Here is a 13,243-nt window from a genome sequence, read left to right on the forward strand (position 1 = left end):
GGCACCTTCACGCCATCACCTAATCCATGACTTTTCAGAAGGCCAAGTCAAGGGCCTCAGTTAATGAGGATCTCCTTGACCTAAGAGGGCACTCAGACTAGGGACCCAGCTTTGTAAAGAAAAGACGGGGGTAGCAAAGCAAATTGATTTATAGTTTCTGCACCTACGATGATCTAACAGAGCTAAAGCCCATTTCCCCCCAAAATTTACACATACTGATGGGAGGGGCTGGTGGGCCATGAATGTAGCTCACTGGGCAGGTGGTGGCCCTGCCATTCAAATACCTTCTCAGCAACTCGTGACCTAATCAACATAGACTGATGTCCACACTGGGAGGGAGGAGATACAACTCTTGACTGGACCTGATCAGCCCAGGGAACGCCTCTTGGGCACTGCCCTTTGCTAGGAGGACAGTAAGCTCCTTCCCACAGACCTCTGTAGGCCTCACCATTAGGTTCTCAGAGTCCAATCTAAGAACCCTGGATACCTCAGCACCAAGCAGCAGAACAGGTACTCAGACCTGGCGGCCTGTAAGAGGAAGTGGGAGGAGTGACAACTGTCCCCAAAGGTGTCAAAGGCTCACTCCTATACTAGAAGTTGCTGGGCAGCAGTGGGGGTGCCAGTGTTCATCTCCCAACCCCAAAGGTCATTTCCCAGGACTCCGGGCACGACCCTATAGCCTATGGGAAGTCTCGTGCAAAGCTCACTAGGTCCTATTAAGAACCAGGCAGCGTGCCCTGCAGTGCTGTTCACAACAGCAAAACACCCAAAACACCTAGTCTAAGTGCCTTGAAGTCAGCAGGCATATATATGTCTTTACCTGAATTCTTCATTTCCAGCTTTTAACCAGTATAGGTTTTTAGTTCTAAATGGACATTTCCACTCAACTTGGGGAAGAGAAATTTCTTTGACTTTTTAAAATTAATAACAATCATCTTATTTTGATTTCTTATTTCTGATTGGGGTAAAATCCACGTCCTACCTCCCATAGGGACCACGCTTTAGATGCAGAACTCAGAGCGCCACCCACACTCACCCTGAGCAGCCGTCACCGCCAACCTTCTCCAGAACGTTTTTCATCTGGCAAACCTGAAACTCTAAACCCACGCAACTACAACTCCCCATTTTCTTCTACTTCTGAGCTTGAAAAATCCTATTAATAGTCCACGGTCTATGGTAATGCACTTTCCAGCTCAAAGATTTCTGGAAACATTCACCAGGTCTTAAAAAGCAACCGGCACCTCCAAGCCCGCCTCCTCCAGAGGCCTCACAGGAAGAGGAGAAGGGAGGGCACGGTTGGAACCAGAATGGAGGCAAGTACATTTTTCATAAGAAGAATTCCAGGAAAAGCAGGATCGGCATCTGCATTTAGACCTCAAGGTCACCTTGGGTTTGGGGAGCTGCATTGTCTGGACAACTCTGGCTTCAGCCTTGCTAACTTTCATGAAGACATCTTGTCTGCACAGGGGTGAAGGGAGGCTCATTTTGGACCTCTGTGCCACCCTGGTCCTTGGACCTGACCACCACCAGGCAGCATGTGGGAATACTAGTGCACCTCTGGACAGAGTGCTAAGTAACTTCTAGAAGACAAATGGCCCTAAATATTTAGGGGGTGGAGAGCAGAACCATGCCGAGGCCGTACTTGAGAGCCACGCAGATCTCACAAGGCAACTGTCTCTCTGAGCGTTTCAACAGCCCCCAGGACCTATCTTCAAACACACACCAAGAATAACTTCACAGGGAAATATTTATTTCATGAGACTCGAACAGGCTGCTCTCTGCCCTTTGCCAACAACAGATGAATTCCTGCCTGCAGAGAAGAAGCATGACCCTTCACTTTCAAGCAGGCAGACTGCGACTGTGCTGAACAAGACTCCCGGGTTCGTATAGCAGCCATGACTCTCTGCAGAAGCCTGCTGACTACGGTACCTTCAGACACACTGGGCCTGGCAGGTCCCAGATGGCAGCAGGCTGGACCTGCCTCAGTGCCCAGTTCCAACACGAACCAGCCACAGAAGGAGGCGTGAGTCTCAAATCAGGCAGCCTCACTCCACGTCAGCCTTGAAAATGTGCACATCCTTTGTAAGGGTAACCCCACTCTCAGCAATCCTAGGAACTGATTGTGGACATGTAACATGGAACAATGACAGAGAAATAAGGAAGCTCACTGCGGGCTGTTTACAGAATCAAAACACCGGAGACAACCAAACTCAGTTCTCCAAGGAGAGTGAAATCACGGATGTCTCCGTGGACTAGGACAGAAAGCATCCATAAGACAGAGGGTCTCTGGCAGTTTTAGTGACATGAGAAAAGTAGATGCAAACAATTATAAAACAAAATATCTGACGTGAAGGAAATTAAGTAGGTACACACACCAACTTGTATTCTAAAAATCCATGGTTGCCAAAGCAAGGTCGTAGAAACTATGGGATTGGGAGAAAAACAGTAAAGTGACATTAGACATACTTTGAAACCATGGTAAAAGTGCGCTCCTGGCAGGGGTGGGGTCACGATGGAAATCGCATCAGAGCATAAGAGGGACTGGGGATCCAGAGGGAGCCGGGTCCAACTCACACCTGCAAGATCAAGTGCAGGGAGGCTCCCTGGAGGAGAAGCCTGGGAGAGGAGTCCTGGCTCTGCCCCTGCTCCTTCTGACGTGGGACAGACAGGAATGAAACGTTCCTGCCAGCTGCCCTTCCCTGGAGACGTCTGGTCAGGACGAAGGTCCCTCAGCACATGAGCCAATAACCTGTGGAAGCCAGACCAGACCAGCCTGTCCCAAGCAGACACTAGCAGGGACCCAGACAGCACATGAGTCCTCACCCTAGGGTCACACCCAAATACCATCATGTAGAAATAGGGGCAAGAAAACAACAGACCAGAGCAAGTGGCCCAAGGCTTGGGCACCCAGTGAAGCTCTTGGAGCGAGACCACGTCAATGATGGAGTCTAAAGTGAACCTCTGCCACTCCTGCCCTGCCCCTTCTACTAGAAGAGTGGGATCTGCAGAGACAAATGAACTTGGCCTCCCAGACTTACTTTGTGCAGTGCTAGGGATGGAACCCAGGGCCTTGTACATGCTCACAAGCGCCCTATAGCTGAGTTGTGCCCCAACACCCCAGAACTCCTTCATAGTGTTTCTGCTCACCCTTGAGTGGTGGGGCGGGGTGGATTTTCAACCTTGAAATATGCACAACAGGGAAAACCACACTTGGCAAGAGACCTTGCCATCCCCCATGTTCATGATGCTTCTTGGCAGCATAATGGGAAATTTTTATTTTCTTTTTGGCTCACCTGTATTTCCAAAATATTCTAAATAGACACATCTTTTCTTTTAGACACAAGAAAACAGTTGTGTGGCTTGTGTCACTCACCTCAGCTGGCTCCTGTGTGGTGTCAGCCTCCTGCCCTGCAGGAGGAGTAGGTGGGTGGACTCACCTGGCAATGGGCAGCCCAGGATCTCCATCCTCAGACAGATGCTGCCTTTGTCAAACCAGGACCGCGGGTTGATGCGGATGTGGCGGGCCACCATGGGGACCGGCAGCTCGTTGAGCACAGGGGTCTCCTTTTCACTGTTTCCTTCGAATATCTATTTATGCTCAAGGGGGAAAGGAGAGTCTTGTAGGGTTTGATCGTCAGGGGTGAGAGAGTCAGCAGTTCACGCATTCGGCAAGAGGCTGGGGAGAAACGCCTAATGGGTGCTGGGCGTGGAGGGGAAGGGAGAAGAACTCAGGTCCCGGGAAGCTGCCATTAACTGGGGCCTGGGCAGAACCTGTTTTCTGTAGGATGATCTACCAACGTCAGGGCAAAGGGACACCACAGAGCTTTGGATTTCAGCAGAAGAGGACCAGGTAAAGCTGTGGGGAAGCAGTTTTATCTGACCTGGCATGGGAGAAAGATATTATCTCTGGGGGGCTTGGAATCATCTAGAGAAAAGACACAGTCATGGGTAGAGAAGCTGGTGATGGGGTTCACAGGTGGACGAAGAGCTGGCGCCCTTCCACCAGAACGCAGGGGTGCTGGCGTGGGGTGAGAACGAGAAAGAAGGCAGAAAGGAGGCTGCGGCAGCGCGTGAGATCACGGGCATCGTGCTGGGAATACGCCCTGGAGGATCTCAGCGTGACTGCGATGGGATCAGAGACCCAGGGCTGGAAAAAGTCACAGAGCTAAAGATCAAGGTCATCAGAAAGAGTCAGGAAACTCATAACTGAACACGGCTTCCCCTCCAAGCTGTCCCTCCAGGGCTGGCCTGGGAGTGGGTCAGAGGCTGAGTTCAGAGCCCTGTGCCAGCACCCAAGCAGGATTCCACGTTGCCCCAGAGCTGGGCCACTTGGTGCTGAGCTTCGGGGCATGAAAGGGGGTCACTGTCCATCGACTATCAGGATTGGCTGGAGTTGACACAGAAATGGCAAGTCCCAGGGGACTGGGCATATCACGTCTCTCCGTGGGGCCCCACATGGTCAGCGCCAAGGGCGAAGAAGAGACTCACCACGTCTCCAGATGCGTTCTTGACAGTGACCCACGTGTGGCTGTCATTGCTCACCATGACCTTATAGGATGTCACCCAGTCACTCCTAGAGAGAACAAAGCATCATTGGAACTACACACGCTAAACGTTTACCTCTTCCACAAGGGGTTGCTGAAGTAAGAGAGCAGATACACTCTTCCCAGCACTGGGCCAGACCCTGGTTCCATGACAGGCTGTGAGACCTCGACCAGGTGACTGACCCATCCATAACACTGGCTATTCACCCCTGGGATGGGACTCGGGAGTACCTACCTTCAGGGATTCCGGGAGCAGGGAGTAGTTTAGTACCCTCTAACGTGGGACCACTCCCAGTCCCAGGGGCACTCAGCACTGATCACGCACATAGCAGTGCATTTAACAGTGACATCACACACAGGAGGAGCTTGGGAAAAGACACAAACTGCTCTAGAAATTTCATTCGGGAAACTGACTTGGGAATGTAACAAACCAAATCCCGCCAACTGCAAACCTAACAGCTTGGATCTCTGAGAGACACTGGTCTCTCTCTGGCTGTCCTGGTCACACAGATAGTCCCCGCCTAGCAAGAATCCAGAGGCAGCCAGACCCTTGTGACCAAGTCCCACTGCCCCGACATCACTTGGGACAAAGCAGCCGTAATCAGATTTCCCAGAGCGAAGCTCAATGTGAGGGACTCGGCAAAAAACAGAGCAGAGGTTGCCTGTGGAGAGAGCATTTCCCACCTCAGTTTTCATGCTGTTAGTTCTCAGCAGTCTGGAAAGCCTCCCTCTGTGCTCACCCGCTCTCATTTCTTACATATGCTCACTAAGCTCCCCTTCCCAGTTTTCTAGGAAACTCTGCCCGCTGAACTGCTTGAAATCCTTTCCCTGCTGTGAAGACCGCTTGGTCCTGGGGTCCAGAGCTATCAAGGTTCTGAGCTTCCAGTGCGAGGCAGGAGTGCCCAGTGCGTCCACTCAGGAACAGCAGCGGGTGTGTTCATTCTGGTGCAATCGCCGGGCGTGGCATCAAAGCTCTCGGGAGCTTTCACGCATGCTTGAAAACACCTGCCTCTGTCACTTTCTCCCCTCTTCCCGGCTCCCCAGCTGCATCCAGATACCTGCAGGCAGCCAGAATGTGCCCAGCAACACAGAATGTGCTCCACCCACGGCTGCAGTGGTCACAGCACACGTGCCCGTCGTAAAGCACCGCGGCGAGGGCCGTGCCCCTTGCCCGGAAGGTCACCCTCCTCCCGATAGCAGCCTGTTGCTCCCATTCACATCATTCCCAACAACTCGAGGCTGCGAGGCTGCGAGGCTGCGGAGGCTGCGAGGCTGCGGAGGCTGCAGAGGCTGCGGAGGCTGTGGTTCCTCTCTGGCTAATTCAGGAAACCCCTCGGGCAAAAGAAACACAAACCACAAAGGGGGGTAGAAAGAAAAATCAAGATAAATTCCCCGAAGAAAACAAGAGGGAGGGGAAAAAGGAAATGAAAGCCAAGTAACAGTTTCTCAAACTTAAAAAATCCACCTATGAACAAAGCTGCACTCACGTTTGAATAGCCAGCACCGGACTCTGCCCTAGACCTCTGGTCTCAACTGCAGAGCGACGTCACATCCTGCCTGTCGGGCCCTGCACTTGGTGTCTGGGTGACACCTCGGCGCTAACCCTCCCAAGGCCACTGCGCCTTTCTGCCACCACACACCAAGCCAGAGGACCACCAGGTCCTGCCTTAGGGAAAATAGTGCCGCCGCCCGGCAGGGCAGAGTCCCGCGCCATCCTCGGCATCCGGCCCCCACCACTATATTCAGTCCGTCACAATGGTCGGCTCTACCCCCCACATCTTTGCAGAAGGCTCACAACTCTGTCCCACCTCCATCGTCACCAACCCAGCCCATTCTCTCGAGCTAAGGCTATTAGGGTTGCCTCTAAATGGTCTCCTGGAATCTAAACTGCTCCCCAGTGTATCCCAGAGCCAGAGGCTTACTTTTCTAGTGAACTTCCATGTCACCTTCTGCTTAAAATACCTCTTACTTTAAGCACTGGGCATTTTAACAGTAGGTATACCCTTATTTTATTATGAAGACCAAAATCTTTACCATGTCTACAAGGCTCTGGCTTGCCTCTTATTTGTTGTGTTTTCTCCTTCAACTCCCTACATCAATACACACTCTGCTGCCTCAGGGCCTTTGCATATACTTTTTCATCTCTCTCAACTCCTCCTCCCATCTGCCTCTGAATTGTTCAGATATCAAACTTTATTGAAAAGCCTGTCCTGACCTACAATCTAGCCAATTTTCTATTGTATGTTCTTTTCTTTCATAGTTTGAGTTTATAATTTTAAACTCCTATCTGGCATTGTCTGATAGTGTCCTTTATCCCCCCACTGGAGTCCAAGCAGCTGACAGATAGAGGAAGGAGAGACCATGGTGCTCTGGAGGCCACACTAGGAAGCCGAGCACATGGTGAGGGCCGGCGGGGCAGAGCCAGGCCTGGTGGGCTTTGTAGGCCATCTGGTGGGAGCAGAACTTCTCTGCCAAGTAGCAGGAGCTCCCCCTCCCTGAAGGCCACCAAGCAGCATGGCCCAAAGTACCTGATGCCAACTAGAAAGTCTCCTCTGCCTCCTCAAGTTGCACTGTAATAGGATGCTCGCTATTCAGAGCTTAGTGTTCCCTGCTTCCTCTGTAACCCCCCCTTTCTGGACTAGGACCCCAGCTGAGGTGAACACGACCAGAGAGGGGTCTTCCTGCCCCAGGTCCATGAGGCTTTGCTCACTTTGACTCAGACTCTGTCTAACCATCATCATCCTGCCACGCTGGGGGGCAGCCCAGGGCTCATGTGCGCCAGGCAAGTACCCGTCCTGAGCCACGGCCAGCCTGCCATCTCACACGGTCCGCAGTACTACCTATCACCATGTTTTTCTTTTCATTCTCAGTGCTTTCTAGTATCTTCTCTGAGCAGAAACCCCAACTCATCAGCCCATTTGATTGCCAGTGAGGATCTGCATCGTTTTTGGTTTGAACTATAAAGAGCAGTGTTCCTGGGAATATTTTTGCCTGTGTTTTTTGGCAAATGTATACAAAATTCTGTTTGGTGTATAATTGGAAGAACAATTTCTGGTCACTGAGTCATAGGATGGATGTCTATTTACATATATATGTTCAGCTGCAATAGATTTCCAAATTAATGGGAGCTGTTTGCACTCAGGCCCCCAATATGTGAGAGTCCCCGCTGCTCCAGGTTCTTGTCAACACTTGGCACTGTCTTTCTCCTTCATCTCTGCCATTCTGGTGGGGGCATCCTGATCTCTTTGGAGCTTTTAAATGAACTACCTGGCAACTAACGAAGCTCAACGTTTAGTAGGTCTTGGCATTTGAGTAACATCTGCGAGGGGCTTACGTTTCCACCTTTCTCCAGTTAAGTTATCCACCTTTTCTGTACAGATTTTCAAGAATTCTTCACTACATTCTAGATGTGAGCTTTTTGATTGAACATGTGCTGAAAGTATTGTCTTCAGTTTCTTCCTTTTCATTCACCTTTTTAGTATCCTTTGATAAAAAGATTTTCTTAATATTAGCCAGTGCACCATTTTTCTTCATTATTTTTAGCATTTGTGCCTTTTCAATAAAATTTTGCCTACTCCCATATCATAAGATGTTCACTTATGTTTTCTGTTGAAAGCTTCATTGCTTTATCTTTCACATTTACTTCTATAACCCATCTGAAGTTGACTATCATAGGGTGTGAGGTAGGGGTTAGGATGCACTGTTCTCCATATGGCTTTCCAGTTAACTCAGGTGATGCACATGATGATTTTACCACTGCGCCTCTGTGGCACTGTTATTATAAATCACAGGACCATTTATGTGTGGGTAAGTTTCTAGACCCTCTATCCTGTTCCATTGATCTATTCCTTTTTAAATATATTTTTTAGATGTTGATAGACCTTGATTTTATTCATTTATTTATATGTGGTGCTGAGAATTGAACCCAGTGCCTCACACATGCTAGGTAAGTGCTCTACCACTGAGCCACAACCCCAGCCCCTATTCCCTATCTTATCCAAAACCAGCCTTCCTTTAATTTCTACAGATTTATAACATATTTTAATAGCTTTCAGTGTGTTTTCCCCTTTGTTTTTCAATGTTACCTCTCCTTGGCCCTCCCATACAAATTTTAGAATCAGCATGTTAACTTCCACAACAAAGTCTCCTGGGATTTTAATTGGAATGACATGACACTGAGTATAGATATGAGCTTCTTGTATCTTTACATCTTTACAATATTAACTCTTCTAATCCATAAACATGGTATATTCATCTATTTATTTACGTTGATTGCCAGATTTGCTATCTTTAATCTTAAGTAGTTGACTTTTCAATGATTTTGAAGATGATATTACTTTAAATTTTATTTTCAATTCGTTTGTTGCCAGTGTATAGATATATAAAGGCTTTTTGTATCTAGCTATTTTGCTAATTCATTAATTAATTCCAATAGTTTGCAGATCCCTTTGGATGTTTTATGGATGTGATTATGTCATCCAAAAGTAATGGCAGTTCTGTTTATTTCCAATCATTAGGTCTTCAATTTCTTTTTCTTGCTTTAATATACTTGCTAAGACTTCCAGTTGAATGCTGAAAAGAATGGTAATAATGGACATCTCTGCCTTCTTCCTTTGAATGAAGGAAAGATTTTAATATTTCACCATCAAACAAGACCCATGTTTACAAACTACTGGTTGTGGCATTTAGTAAATGTACTATAAGAATATGAGTAGGGAAACGAATTCTAGCCTTTTTAGCTCTAGTCCAGTTTTATTCTCTACTAACTATATGAACTTGACAAGCCACCTGGTCCTCTGAAAATAATAGCTAGCAGGAGACTGTGTGTTCATTTTTAAACTAAGAGGTGTTACAGTAGAAGACTAAGACCTCAGGCTCAGAGGTCAAGAAGCGCAAACCTGAATTCCAGTCCTTCCATTTACTGCCCTGTGTGAGTCATGTGGCTTCTGAGCTGCAGCTGTAAGAAAAGATGACCACTCTACCTTCTTCTCTGTAAATGAAGATGAACTGAAGCAGCAGGGTCCGAGCTCAGTGCCAGATGCACAGTCTCTCTAGAGGAGCTTAGCAAGAAGGATCCCCTCCTACTCAGCACACTGTGGAGTGCCAGGCCGGCCCTCGGGGTGACAGTTTGAACTGCTGCCAACCAGATGTGTCCTTGGTGCTCCCAGGGACAGGGGCTCCCAGGGAATGGACCTTCAGCTTGACCCTTCACGCCCTCATAATGGGAAGGATCTGTCAGAGCCATAAAGAAATTAAGAATGAATTGTCTTAATTAAAATAATGATACTGCAGGGTGAGGGAAGAGACACCTGCCCATCGATGGGACTGCCTGTGCCTTCCACACCAGAAGGCTAGAGCCACAGGGCCGTGAGTCCTGCTCCCAGCCCTGCGGCCACCGTGAACCGGACATTTCCAGAGTGTGCCTCCGAGCTGTGGCGAGGCCCGCGTGGAGTCTGGCACCCGCGCAGAGGCAAGGAGGAGGCGAGGTAGGCCAGCCGTGAAAGCGGCCTATCTTATTCCATTGTTGGGGCACATCCATTGTTGTCAGAGAGCCAGTCCTGAAGACTGGAGCCACGATGTCCCTGCTTTTTGGTCTCCTAATCCTTAGGGAAGGCTTGAAATTCATAGCACTTCTGTGGCTTTCTTTCCATTTCCCTCAGAGAGATTATTCTGCATCACAAAGCCACCTTGATATTCAATCCTCGGTCACTAAAGACTTTGGCTCGAAGCCCCACAGTCCATGCAAAGCAGCCCTGGTCAGAGGCTTCTGGAGAGCAGACAGGCGGGCTGGTGCTGCTCTGGGCCACAGCCAGCTCCATCCCTTAAGAAACGAGAAAAGAAAACACCCTGTGGGCCACTATCACACTGCCCCCTCCAGCCTCCCTTCAAATCAGGGAATCAGAGGAGTGGGCCCCAAAGAAGAAGTGGGAACCCGCTGAGATCTGACTGCCTGGTGTAGATCTGGAGCCCACAGAAACAGTAACGCCCCCCCACACCCCCAAGACGGCCCACAGAAGGCTCACCCTAAAGCCAGCACGTGCTTCCGCCAGGAAGGCAAGTCTCCAACCAGGGCGTGTGCAGGGCCCGGTCAGGACCTGAGGCAAAGAGCAGACAGCAAGGGGCCAATGGAGCGCCCAGCTGCCGGGAGCCAGATGTCTAGCCAAAGACTGGACACAAAACTGTTTCCAGGAGCCGCCACGGCGCAAAAGCAGAATCGTAACAGGAGTGCCTATCTGGTTCCTGAGAAGCACCCACTAGGCTCTCCCAGGCTGAGGTCGGGGAAGAGCCGGCAATCTTAAAACATCACTAAACACACAAGAAAACATCCTGTGAGAAAGCAGCAGCAGAAGCAAAGAGCAACCCACTTAGATCCCAAAGAACTTCAGACGAGGAAGCGATGGCAAACGTATTTTTAATTTCCTTTATGGAAGATGCACACAGTACAGATACTCCCCCACTTATAATGGGGTCACGTCCCCACAAACCCACGGTAAGTCATAAGCACCTTACATACAGGTTCTAACCTACTGCACATCATGGCATAGCAACTCGGCACTCGGGGGCCACAGGGGCAGGGCTGACTGGGAGCCACAGCATCAAGGGAGAGCTTCATTCCAGCCAGGAAGACAGAGATTCAAAGTGTGGCCTCACCTGCACCCGCACCGCCTCGGCAGCCCTGGGGGACCCTGGCTCGGTGGCAGGCGGGATCGGCGTGCTGATTGTGTTGTGATGCTTAACGCCTCACATGTAGATTATGCCCATTCTTTTGTATTCATCGAATATTACAGAAGGAGAAAGAGGAAGCACTTATTTGAATGTTGTATAAGATGCTGACATGCAAGAGAGTACCCCAGTTCTCTCTTGTGAAACGTCTATGTGAAGATGTCACGCTTATCTCTCAAAGACAGACTTTAAGAGAAATAAATAAATCTTACATAACTTCTTATATACAATTTTTCTCTCCTTGAAAGAACACTTACACTAACATTTCCTAGTACTAATTCAAGTGGCGCGTTAGTCTTCAAAATGCCTCTGCCTACCTGGTCCTTCTTCAACTTAGAAAAACATGCCACGTTCCTCATTAGGGACGTGGTTGCTCGCTGGCTTGGAGGGAGGAAAGGGCTGGGTCACTTCTATTCCTCTACCTAAAGGTCCCAGTCTCTCCTCTGGTCTTTGTCAAACTTCTCTTGTCCCTTGGTTCTAGGTAGAAGACGTCAGCACCCCAGCTCCGGCTCGCGCTCCCGGGGTGCGCAAGCTCTAAAGCCGCGCTCAAGGCCCTTCTCGCCACAAGTGCTCACACTCCAAACCTGCAGGCAGTGCTTCTCAGTCATCGGCAAGCAATCTCCTTCTTTTTTTTTTTTTTTTTCTTGGTACTGGGGATTGAACCCAGGACCTTGTGCTTGCGAGGCAAGCACCCTACCCACTGAGCCATATCCCCAGCCCTGCAATCTCCTTTTCTACAAACGCAGTGGGGCTGATGCATCCTCACAAAAACAGTTACTGAACGTAGCAAAGGGAACCCAGAAAGCATCGAGTAAACATGGAGTCCGGATCTTAATGAGTTTCTCTAAGGATGGTTTGGTAACATCACTGTCTTCAATAACCAGAAAGGAGAGCCTCAACTATCTGAGGGTGTGCGGAAACATGGTAGTAGCCCTGCCTATGGGCCCACTTTGGTTGTATCTGTATGGGACACTGTGGGTGTTCGGCCCTGTTGTTTTCAAATCACCTTTCCACTTCCGCCCTTCTACGTGGTCACACTTGAAGCAGCTCTTGCACACAGCATGACCTTGCACCTTGCCAGAGGAGGGCATCTGATAGAAATCTGGACAATCACAGTCGACTGGCCAACACTGGACACCTGATCCAAACGGGGCCAAGACATGATTGCCTGGGATTCTGGATTCGAGAGTAAGAGGTGGCTGTATCATAAGCTGCAGCCCTTGGGTGCTAAGGGCAATTCCCTTCCTCATCCTGTGGCTGGAGATGCAGGGGCCACTCTACAGAGTGGAGGCGTCCAGAGAACTTGGATGCTGGGACCCAGTTACACCTGAAGAGTCTGAGCCCACCTCTCTTCCTGCCCCGAAGCCTGCTGATACCCCAGGGTATTTCAAGATGGGCCTTGTAACTTTCAGACAAGGAAGTCCTCCTGCTGCTGAACCGTAACCGAAGGTTCAGGGTCCTCAGGTGTGCGACCTGCTAAGCCTGAGTGAGACAACTTAGGAACTCAAGTCTGGCGGCTGCAAGTTGTGGCTGTACGGGGACAAAGCAGCCAAGTCATCGCCACCTGCATCTCACAACAACACAGCAAAGGCCGGGATGCCGGAGCAGGTTGGCTGCATCTTGTGGCCTCAGTATGGTGCTTACCACAGGGAGAGAGGCTCTGGTCTAGGTGTGCAACTGGAGGCAGGCAGACAATAGCAAAGGAAGTGGGCAGTGTGGCTGGGCAGCTCCTGGTCCCCCATGGAGAATCAGAGCCACTGAGACTGGAGGAAAGCGTGGGTCTTAGGAAACAGAGACTGCTACCAGGGTAATGGGAAGAGCTCTGAGAAGAGCAGTGAAGCCTGCTCCCCAAATCCCTCCCCGTGCTCAACTGACTTTCAGCAAAACTGGGTCCAGCATGCAGGCAGACCAGCATGAGCGCCCCACCTGACCACGGGCGGTGGTGTAGCTGCGGTGAGATCCGGGGACTCCCGTTC

At 49.9% G+C, this 13,243-nt stretch overlaps 1 protein-coding gene across 1 annotated transcript in view; it reads right to left on the reverse strand.

The window, feature by feature from the left end:
• The window catches only part of Cpxm2 (carboxypeptidase X, M14 family member 2), a 109,896-nt gene that overhangs the window by 35,838 nt on the left and 60,815 nt on the right, over positions 1–13,243 (reverse strand). Inside the window, exons 5-6 of the mRNA XM_047554543.1 lie at positions 4,489–4,573; positions 3,438–3,588 (exon numbers count right to left, since the gene is read on the reverse strand). Of these exons, the coding sequence (XP_047410499.1) occupies positions 3,438–3,588; positions 4,489–4,573 (236 nt within the window). The remainder of the gene's footprint in view (positions 1–3,437; positions 3,589–4,488; positions 4,574–13,243) is intronic.

Source organism: Sciurus carolinensis, chromosome 5 (genome assembly GCF_902686445.1).
Source record: "Sciurus carolinensis chromosome 5, mSciCar1.2, whole genome shotgun sequence".
NCBI lineage: Eukaryota > Metazoa > Chordata > Mammalia > Rodentia > Sciuridae > Sciurus > Sciurus carolinensis.